The sequence below is a fragment of the Macaca nemestrina genome, chromosome 11 (genome assembly GCF_043159975.1).
Source record: "Macaca nemestrina isolate mMacNem1 chromosome 11, mMacNem.hap1, whole genome shotgun sequence".
Taxonomy (NCBI): domain Eukaryota; kingdom Metazoa; phylum Chordata; class Mammalia; order Primates; family Cercopithecidae; genus Macaca; species Macaca nemestrina.
In genome coordinates, this window is record NC_092135.1 from 98597865 (window position 1) to 98609316 (window position 11452).

The window sequence follows — 11452 nt, forward strand, 5'->3', positions numbered from 1 at the left end:
CATTAGGGCTCTGCCCTCCTGACCTAATCACCTCCCAAAGACCCCACCTCTTAATACCATCACCCTGGGGGACTGAGATTTCAACATAAGAATTTTGAGCAAACACAAACATTCAGACCATAGCCTCAGGATCATGGAGTTTTCTTACCTGTACAATGGAGATAATAGTCATCCTAAAATCAAAGGATTATTGAATTTCTAATAATAATAGTTATTATTACCATCTTGATTATTATTCCCCACTCCTGCACAGTTTACTCCAGCAGGAAAACAGACATAATCATATATTGAGACAGCCAAATTATTTGGGAACAAAGCAGGGTAAAAATGCCTATGTACATACCTATATAGAAGTACCTAAATATAGCCTAGCCCTCTCCTAATTTAAAAAGCGAAAAAGTGGCCGGTCACAGTGGCTCACACCTATAATTCCAGCACTTTGGGAGGCTGAGGCGGGTGGATCATTTGAGGTCAGGAATTCAAGACCAGCCTGGCCAACATGGTGAAACCCCATCTCTACTAAAAATACAAAAATTAGCCAGGTAGTAGTGGCACATGCCTGTAGTCCCAGCTACTCGGGAGACTGAGGGAGGAGAATCCCTTGAGCCTGGGAGGTGGAGGTTGTGGTGAGCCGAGATCCAGCCATTTCGCTCCAGTCTGGGAGAGAGCGAGACCCTGTCTCAAAAAATTTAAAAAAATTTAAAAATTAAAAAAAGTCGAAAAGTGTGAAAAGTAATAAACTTTACACTGTGCAGCAGCCCTACAAAACACAGAGTCCCAGAGTACAGCTAGCAGCTGCCCTTAAGAACCTCCCTTGAAAAGCATGACCTGTAGCTTGTACCCAGGCCTAAGTCTCGCTGCAGGGAAGTGTGGGTGCAGAACTTGGGACAAACAAGAGAGGGCAAGCCCAGCATGGAAGGCATTTCCATTACTTGCCCCAAATTTATATTTTTTTGTAACTCATCATCTCTTTCAGATTGCAAAAGCCTTTGAAAAATCCATCAGTCTCTCAGCTACTGGATATTTCAAGTAAAGGGCATTTTTACTTTGGTTTAAACTACACTTGGGCAGGGGTGATGCACACTCATCAGTCTGGACAGATGTCCAGATAGTGCCGGAGCTCTACTGTGCCCGGTGTTAACCCCTTAGTCATGGGATCGTGGAGGGTAGGGAAGGAGATCTAGGGGAGGGCCAGGGGCTGGGGACTATCCAGAGGCAGCAGCTGTTCGGCAGCCCAGAGGGACACCATAGCTGTCTCTACATGCCCTGGCCCATCCCAGGAACTGTGCACTGGAGGGCAGGGGTCCAATACCAGCTGGTCTTCTCCCCGTGTCTTTGGTGGAGCCTTGTGGCCCTGACCTCATGATCCTTGCAGGAGAAGGTGGGGAGGCCTGCAGCCACTGGGTGCAGACGCTGCCTGTAGCCCCTGTGGGTCAGCCCTTCTGCTTTGCTCATTTCCAAGATTCCGCACCTTGGGGTGATCCAACCACGAGTGGGGAAAGTGCCTCTTCTCCTCACTCCTGATTTCTCTTCTCGGAGGCTACCAGACAAATATGGACTGGGAGAAGGGGGAGGGTAATGCTTACCCGTATTATGTTTATGGAGCAGCCTGTTCTGAGGTTGAAGTCGACTGTCTCACGGGGGCTCATAAGGTAAAGACTGATGTTTCTATTCCACCATCTTCAGTGTAAACACTAACACTGTAAAGAATAATCAATGTTGTAAATAACAATAAACTTGATCCTCCCAAGGAAAAAGTAGGGACGGGTATATAATTTTAGTAAACATCTATTTTAAACAAGTAATATTTTCCATTATCTATTTTCTCTGGCACAGCTTCTTAGGACCGACATCTTCATGGATGCCGCTTTCAGCATAAACCCAGCCCTGGATATTGGACAGGTGTGTGATTCCAGAACCACCCCACAGGGACTTTTGCTCAATCCCATTTAGCAGCTATTCATTCAGAATACTATTTTCCAACATGCTCTAAACCTTTTTGGGGGGATGGAGTCTCACTCTGTCACCCAGGCTGGAGTGCAGTGGCGTAATCTCAGCTCACTGCAACCTCAGCCTCCCGGGTTCAAGTGATTCTCCTGCCTCAGCTTCCTGAGTAGCTGGGATTGCAGGTGCCCACCACCACACCTGGCTAATTTTTGCGTATTTAGTAGAAATGGGGGTCTCACCATGTTGGCCAGGCTGGTCTTGAACTCCTAGCCTCAAGCAGTCCTTCCGCCTCGGCCTCCCAAAGTGCTGGGATTACAGGCATGAGCCACCGCGCCCTGCCATGCTCCAAACCTTGTTCATATCAAGTGCAAGTATTCTGTAATACATATTGTATGTTATGCACATACATACACACACATAGATAAAATACTGAAAGTAAATTCAAGAAAAAGTTAATGGTTTACCTACATGGCAGGAATATATATGATTTATTCTGCTTTATGATTCTCTGTGTTTTCCAAATTTTCTTCAATTAGCATTGATATGTTCATAATTAGAACGTTACATCGATAAAATAGTTACATTAGTGTTCATATTAGTATTGAGTTTAAACAGACTATACAACTTACAGAAATTTAAGAAAAAAAATGTTTAAACACAATTTCCCCCGCTTGCTGAATTTAATTCTGATTTTTATCTTGCAAATAAATAAAATTAACTCACTGAAAGTCTTTTTAAACTTGGCGTTGAAATCTTCCCAGCTGTTGGCATAGCCTTGCTTTTTTCTAGCCCTGTTACTCAAAGTGGGGCCAACAGACCAGCCGCATTGGCTCATCCTAGACCTGCTAACCAGCTCCCAGGTGAGGCCAAGACAGCTGGTCCACAGTCTGCACCTGAGTAGCAATTGGGAGCAGTTGAATAACCTGGCATCAAACTCTGACATACGGTGCTTTCATCTGCCAGCAGCTTCTCACCATCCTAGGTCCTAAGAGATTGGTTTACCTCGCTAGCTGGGCTGATGGGCTTTACAAGGAACAATTTGATTGGTCCCCCAGTGTTTCTCAAAATATGGCCCTTAGACACTGCAACAGAAGCACCTGTAATGCTTATTGGAAACACGAATTCCTGGGCCCACCCCAGGCCCAGACGTACTCCATCATAACTGTGCCAGGCTGTTATGGCCTAGCACAATTTTGTTAGGTGAAAATTGCTCTTAAGCCTGTAAGTTTGAGAACTACTGCTAGCCCCAGGCCCTACCTCCTCTCCCCATTTCTCTTCCCCTCCTCTCAGCTAATTCCTGCCTTGTTATTGCTTAAGCAAAGGCAAAAAGGAAGATGATCAGGAAACCGCACATTTGCCCCATCAGAAAAGGAAAGAAAACCAGAAGTGTGTTAGGCTGAATCTCTTGGGCTTTGATCTATTCCTTTAGAGACACGCATTGCTATTTCCAAATTTAGCATTTAAATTTACTTACCTTATTCCTACATTTTGTGTTTTAATAAAATGGAAACTTTAACTTTCCAATTTGTGAACGCTCCAATTTTTTTTAAAGGTTGCTTTAAAAGCAACCTTTTTCCTGGAGTATAAATGTATGTAAATAGAGCTCATCATGGCTTTTAATAAATATAGTTATTTCTTCCAATCTACCCTGTTTAGCATGATCTACTCTTCTTAGTAACATAAAGAAAAGTCAGCTGGGCACAGTGGCTCACACCTATAATCCCAGCACTTTGGGAGGCTAATGTGAGTGGATCACCTGAGGTCAGGAGTTTGAGAACAGCCTGGTCAACACATAGTGAAACCCCATCTCTACTGAAAAAAATAAAAGAATTAGCTGGACGTGGTGGCACACACCTGTAGTCTCAGCTACTTGGGAAGCTGAGCAGGAGAATCACTTGAACCTGGGAGGCGGCGGTTGCAATAAGCCAAGATCGAACCACTGCACTCCAGCCTGAGTGACAGAACAAGACTCCATCTCAAGAAAGGAAGGAAGGGAGGGGGAGGGGAGGGGAGGGGAGAGGAGGGGAAAAAAGTCAAGAAATCCAGATATTATAGTGAATTACAGTGTCCTAATTCTATTTATTCTATGTCGTATGCCCTCAATGTTAACTTCTTTTTCACCTACTTCTATAGACATTTATGGAGAACCTATGTGCCAGGCACCATGCTAAGAACAGAATATAAGAAAGCCAAGCCTGAGATGCTCATAAGCTAGTGGGAGAGAGGAGGAGAGTGAGAGTGAGAGGTGAACAATGAAAAGCCCTCCAAGCTCCGCCACAGGCAGGAGTGTGTTCCGGGTGCAGTGAGCCTGGAGGAAGCAGTTCCTAAATCCAGCCAGGGAGTGCTGGGAGGATCTTAAGATACCAGAGGGGCCCTAATCCTTTAGCTGAAACGTGGAAGAGGAATAGGAGTGTGCCAGGTGGACAAGTTGAGGTGGGAAGGGGTGAAGACAGTCAGGAGAAACTGCATTTACCAAGACTCAGAGATGAGAAAGAAGCTGGTAGGTTTGGAGAATTAGCAGGAACGTAGCCAATGTCAGGCACCCGGAGTGTGGGGTACCCAAGGATGAGGCCAAGCAAGGTTGCGGGCACCAGTTCAAAAATGGCTTTCAAAAATGGCTTACTGGCTGGGTGCAGTGGCTCACGTCTGTAATCCCAGCTCTTTGGGAGGCTGAGGAGGGCGGATCACACGGTCAGGAGTTCGAGACCAGCCTGACCAACATGGTGAAACCCCATCTCTACTAAGAATACAAAAATTAGCAGGGTGTGGTGGCGGGCGCCTGTAATCTCAGCTACTTAGGAGGCTGAGGCAAAAGAATTGCTTGAACCTGGAAGGCGGAGGTTGCAGTGAGCCAAGATCTCGCCACTGCACTCCAGCCTGGGCGACAGAGCAAGACTCCATCTCAAAAAAAAAAAAAAAAAGAATGGCTTCTTATGATCCAGAGCTCCACATTTATTCACACTGTAATATTTATTCAACCAATATCAAGTTATATCCTATAACCTGTGAATTTTTTGGCTGTAGGTTGAGGGAGCATTTATTCAAGGCATGGGATTCTATACCATAGAAGAACTGAAATACTCCCCAGAAGGTGTGCTTTATTCTCGGAGTCCAGATGACTACAAAATCCCCACCGTCACTGAGATACCAGAAGAATTCTATGTCACTTTGGTGCGTTCCCAAAATCCCATAGCCATCTACTCATCCAAGGTAAGAACTTAAACCTCTGTGTTAGTTGGCTGTGGCTGCCATAACAAAATACCACAGACCAGGTGGTTTAAATAACAACGATTTATTTTCTCACAGTTCTGGAGGCTGGAAGTCCGCCACCAAGGTGTTGGCAGGTTGGTTTTCTCCACGGCCTTTTTTCTTGGCTTGTAGTCAGCCATCTTCTTCCCATTTCTTCACATGATCCTCCCTCTGTGTGTGTCTGTGTACAAATTTCCTCTTCCTATAAGGACACCAGTCATGTTGGATTGGGGCCTGCCTGAATGACCTCATTTTAACTTAATCATCTCTGTAAAGCCCTCATCTCCAAATACAGTCCCATTCTGCGTGCTGGGGATTGGGACTTCACCAGATGAATTTGAGGAGGACACAGTTCACCCCATAACAATCTCCTTTTTCAAGAAATTATAAAACCATCCCCTGAATTTACTATGTCCTTTGAACTGCAAATCCCAAAAGGAGAAAGAGAAAAGAAAAGCATGCTTGTGGCAGAGTGACACTGACTCCAGAAGCCCAAGCCGGGTCTTCATGTTTTGCTAGAGATCAAGAAACAAATCTAAATCAAACAAGGGTCAAGAAGGCAATGAACAACTTGGCTCACGAGGCTAAGTGCCATTGTGAGATAAACTAACATTGTAGGCAAATTCCATCCACCCAGAGCTTTTCTGCACCCTTCCCACCTGTCCTCTAGACACAGTTCTTGCTGACACTGCCTCTTCCACACCCTCTCCAAGTCAAAACGGGCTTTTAACCAACTTTCTTCCTGACTTTTTCCTCTGAGGTGTTCATAGCCATTGATACCTGAGGTGTTGGTGCCATGCTCCCTGGAGCAGAAGGCCTTCAACTGGCCCATAAAGACCTTGGCAAGAAACGGTTCTCAAATACAAGTGTGAGAAAAAACACAGCTTCCCCAACTTATGTTCTGGTCTGAGCCCACATCTGGACAGACAGGTGGTAACTTTAACCTCAGATTTCCAGAGTATTCCCTCTTTCCTGGGGGTAGGTCACGATTGCTAGGAAGGCGAGACTTCCTGTCTGAGTGGTCTCTGTCTCCACTTCTACACCAGACTTTGGCCAAGGGCATTTCTAAGCTGGCCCAACACAGCACACAATCCTGCCACTTGGGGTCTAGCTGCCTCCCTGCCAGTTCTGCTCCAACTAGGGAGCCAGACCCCTCAACTCTCACCCCTTCTTCCGGCCTCAGAGGAACCCCTCTGCCTACCGGTCCCCTTTCTCCCTCCATATTTGCCTCAGAGGAACCTGGAATTTTGACAACAACCAAAGCCTGGGGAAGCCTTTATCTGCTTCCGGCCTTTGTCTCATCCCTCCACCAGGGCCCTGGACACAGATCACAGACCAGACTACCTGGAATAAAGCAAAAAGAAAAATCAGTGCAAAAAAGCACTGGTGAATCATTTGAAATATAATGTCACCATAGTGGTAACTCGAAAGCATCCAATCTATGCCGGCGAAGTTAACACACATGAAAAGAGGCAACCACCTCTCACTGTCTTTCAAGTTCAACTGCAAAGATTGTGGTTGTTTCATTTTGGCCTTGAGTTAGACACAAATATTCTGGAGCCGGAGTTGGAGCATCATACAGGGCACCAAAGGCAATGGGCATTTGTAGCCCCTCCCCTCACATCATGTGGTATTTTAATTAACTCAGTAACCAAATTGCATTTTCACCAGCTACTCTGAGGGGGACACCCAAATCACCATGCAGGGGAATTTGATTCTGGCAATTTGGAAGCACTCCACTCTGAGGATTATAAAGCCAGAGAAGAATGTGTGTGTGTGTATACACAAATTAGTCCTAAAAGAACCATGCATTCCTGACAGCCTTTTGTTTTTCTCTCAGGGGTTGGGTGAGGCTGGAATGTTCTTGGGGTCCTCCGTGTTGTTTGCCATATATGACGCAGTGGCTGCTGCCTGCAGAGAGAGGGGCCTAGCCAGGACCTTCGTCCTGAGTAGCCCGGCAACCCCTGAGATGATTCGGATGACTTGTGTGGATCAGTTCACCGACATGGTAAGGGAGGTCCCTGTTGTAGTCATGGACTTTCAGGTTGTTGGTATGGATCTGATAACCATGACAATATTACAGGGCGGGTTCATCTTTTTCATTGAAAATTCTCATTTTGCCTTCACCTGCCACTTCATATGCTCTTTTTCTTCTTTTTTTTTTTTTTTTTTCCAAGACAGAGTCTTGCTCTGTCACCCAGGCTGGAGTGCAGTGGCATGATCTTGGTTCACTGCAACCTCTGCCTCCCAGGTTCAAGCAATTCTCCTGGCTCAGCCTCCCAAGTAGCTGGGATTACAGGCATGTAGCACCACGCCTAGCTAATTTTTGTAGTTTTAGTAGAGACGGGGTTTCACCAGGCTGGTCTCGAACTCCTGACCTCGTGATCCGCCCACCTCCGCCTCCCAAAGTGCTGGGGTTACAGGCATGAGCCACTACACCCAGCCTCCGTGTGCACTTCTTAACAACTGCAAAGTGAGCAAGCCGCTTCAAATTATGATTTGATTCTTTCAGACCCCAAAGAAAAACACACTCAGTTGAGCCAGTGTTAATAGCAAATGGACATGGTAGGTTGCTTCTTTAAACATTTTATCAAAATGTAGCTGATGTGGTATTTTGATTACCTCAGTAACCAAATTGCATTAGCTAAGATATCTGATCTGGTCAATCATGCAGAAAGTATTTGTTAAGCAAACTAATAAAAATAAATGAAAATATCAAGTCACTGGGCACACCTTGATATGCCTGTAATCACAGAATACACTTCCACTTTCCAGTGGCTAAAAATATACCCAGAACTAGCATCTGAGCCTAGTCCTCTATTGAACTGCTTACTGTAGCCCTAAGTGAGACTTTGGTATAAAATTAGATTGCACTTTATGACTTGAAAATTACAGGGCTTCTGAGTAAGTGGCATCTTATCCCAAAAAGAAGTTTATGAGGATAAGAAGGTTTATGACTCAAGGACTGAAACAAATATGAGAATTATATACTTTTGATATTAATAAAATGGACATTGACTTGTTCATTTAAAAAAAAAAAAATGATTGTCTTCTGGCCAGGCATCATGGCTCACACCTGTAACTCCAGCACTTTGGGAGGCTGAGACGGGCAGATCACTTGAGGCCAGGAGTTTGACGCCAGCCCGGCCAACATGGTGAAACTCCGCCTCTACTAAAAATACAAAAACTAGCCAGGCATGGTAGTGCATGCCTGTAATCCCAGGTACTCAGGTTGCTGAGGCACAAGAATCGCTTAAACACAGAAGGTGGAGGTTGCAGTCAGCCAGGATTGTGCCACTGCACTCCAGCCTGGGCAACAGAGCGATTCTGTATCAAAATAATAATAATAATTTGACTTCTTAATTACAGCATTTTTAGTATAATAACATTTTATTAACAACTGTCTTTCTTCTTTTGATCTTTTTTAGATTCCCAGAGATGACCCTTCAACATTTACACCTTGGTCCATCCGTGTGTCTTAAGCCTATGTTTCCTAGAAAATGAAAGAATACATGATGGACCTTAAAAGTCTCAAATCAGAACAAAATATAGGTTGGCTCCCAACTGTCAATGATAATTTTAGCATCTTTCAGGTTTTCTCTGTGGTTTAGATCACTACATGATTATATTTCAGGATGCAAATTTTCACCAAACGGTATAATGAAGCTTAGAACCAAAAACTCAAAAATTCTCATTTTAGTTTGCATTATCCTGAAAATCTACATCAGCATGATTTGAAAGCATGATAGAGTTTTTATTAATCTGGGACAACTTAAGAGAGACTATTCATGCTTTGTTCTTTAGAAATCTAACCAAAGTTCAGTCAAATTGTCCACCTGCAAAACTCTGAGGATTGGATTCCCTCAAAGCCAATGGTGTGCTAGTAATGGACAAATCCCTGGTTTATGGTGTTTGACCATTTCCATGGTGTAAATTCCCCTACCTTGGCCAATTCTAAGCCACTGATGTGAGGTCTCAGAATGTGAAGTTGAAAGCTTGCCGTCAGCTCTTGGGAGTGGGGAAGAGCTATCTCCAGCACTGTGAACTCACCACAGTCCTTGGGTTCCTGCCACTCCCACATGGTCCATTTAGAAGAGGCTTTGGGAAGTAACCATCCAAAACCTCCAACTGGTCCTCATCTGCCATGAGCCACATCCATGGTACAACTTCTTCCTCACCTGGAAGGCCAGGGAATCATTGTTTATGCTGAGTACATCAAAACAATGATCTCAAATCACTTTTGAGTCCCTTGTTTTGGCTTAGTGTCCGAAAGGTGAAATCAGCACTATCTTCCTTTTGCCATCAAAGGGGCACAAAATCCTCAGGGTTATTTTTTGGTTATTTCTTAGCTATTTTACATGGCGTTTTCCTGCAGAAATGCAGTCTTATACCAGAGATGATGTTTAGTCCCATGTGAGGTTTAGAAACACAGTAAAAAGAGAAACTTTTGTGTCAAAAACACAAATAAATAAATAAACACTTGTCAGGATCTGTGTGCTACATATTAAAGCTCTGCATCTATTAACAGTAGTTTTGTGACAGAAGGATAAGTGTAAATGTGTGTCAGACCAGGTTAGAAGAGAAGTCGAGTGGTAGAAAGGAAAGACTTCTTGGCCGGGCGCGGTGGCTCACGCCTGTAATCCCAGCACTTTGGGAGGCCAAGGCAGGCGGATCACAAGGTCAGGAGATCCAGACCATCCTGGCTAACACGGTGAAACCCCGTCTCTACTAAAAATACAAAAAAATTAGCTGGACGCGGTGGCGGGCGCCTGTGGTCCCAGCTACTCAGGAGGCTGAGGCAGGAGAATGGCGTGAACCCAGGAGGTGGAGCTTGCAGTGAGCCGAGATCGCGCCACTGCACTCCAGCCTGGGCGACAGAGCGAGACTCCGTCTCAAAAAAAAAAAAAAAAAAGAAAGGAAAGACTTTTTTCCAAAGAAAAAGGCTCACCAGGCCATGTCTCTTATTCTATTTTTTTCTGTGTCTCTTATTCTGAGAGGAGACAGAGAGAGACAGAGTCAGTCTTTAAGTGTTTGGATTCATTCAATAATCTAGATTGCCCAGAACCTAACCCATAAAAATTCATTGTGCCAGACAGAACAGCAAAAATAGGGTCACTGGTATATTTTTCTAACAGTAAAATAGGAAGGCACATTTACCACAAACATAAATTAATTACAAAAGTGTTATACTTCATAGACTGTAAGGGCAAGACCTCTGATATCACAGAATTGCATTTTTACAAAATAAGTGTGATCATTTCAGCAGCATTTTATTAACTTGAAGAATTAGGATGGGGAAGTATTCACAAAAATAGTACGTGTTAAAGAATAGCAGTTTTCAAACATAGGGTTAATATCCTAATGCCTTTAAAAATTAGATTGACAATTTAGAGTGTCTGTTCTATTACACACTTAATTCATATCACAAATTTAGACAAATATCTATCATTGTGTGTCCAATTCTAAAATGTTATTACAGTGAGAGTTGGGCTAAAAGTATAAGATGCCATCTTTTTAACCAATAGATTCCATAAATGATCAAGCACTCTTTTAATGATAAAAGCCCTCGATCATTAACTCTGGGCAAAACTGCTAGTGCCTGTTACTAGTTATCATTACTGATGCGTCATTGTGGATTTAATAAAAGTTTATCAGAAGAGAAACGATGTGTAGCAGTTACCACACTTGCTGTGCTTCTGCTTTCAGGTTAAAGTGCCTGTGGGGTCAAAGATATCCTAATTCTTCTGAGCCAAAAGTTTATGACAGAGCTGTTTCACATCACCTTACAGAAACTGGGAAAACGAAGCTGGGTGAATAGTAGTAGGGATGGAGTTGATTTCCTTTCAGTATCTTGAAACTGCCGACACTCACATGCGCTCAGGTTTTGGAAAAGTTCAAGAACATCTGGGACAGGGTCTTAGAGGTCTATGTTACTTCTCCTTTTTCTTTTTTTTTTTTAATATTTAAGTTCTGGGTACATGTGCAGGTTGGTTATACAGGTAAACTTGTATCATGGAGGTTTGTTGTACCAGGTACCAAGCCTAGTAGCCAAGAGTTATTTTTTCTGATCCTCTCCCTCCTCCCACACTCCACCCTCTAGTAGCCCCAGTGTGTGTTGTTCCCCTCTATGTGTCCGTGTGTTCTCATCGTTTAGCTCCCATGTATAAGTGAGAACATGCTGTATTGGTTTTCTGTTCCTCTCAGGGCCACACTGCAGTTCAATTTCTGCCTTTAACCAGCTCTGCTTCTTCCACCT

At 43.9% G+C, this 11452-nt stretch overlaps 1 protein-coding gene across 1 annotated transcript in view; it reads left to right on the forward strand.

Moving 5' to 3' along the window:
• Positions 1-10110, forward strand: part of LOC105468286 (aldehyde oxidase 4-like) — a 76574-nt gene extending 66464 nt beyond the window's left edge. The window contains exons 29-35 of the mRNA XM_071073156.1: positions 977-1029; positions 1072-1073; positions 1540-1652; positions 1837-1902; positions 4972-5157; positions 7037-7204; positions 8625-10110. Of these exons, the coding sequence (XP_070929257.1) occupies positions 977-1029; positions 1072-1073; positions 1540-1652; positions 1837-1902; positions 4972-5157; positions 7037-7204; positions 8625-8678 (642 nt within the window). The 3' untranslated portion in view covers positions 8679-10110. The remainder of the gene's footprint in view (positions 1-976; positions 1030-1071; positions 1074-1539; positions 1653-1836; positions 1903-4971; positions 5158-7036; positions 7205-8624) is intronic.
• Positions 10111-11452: the final 1342 nt, after the last annotated feature.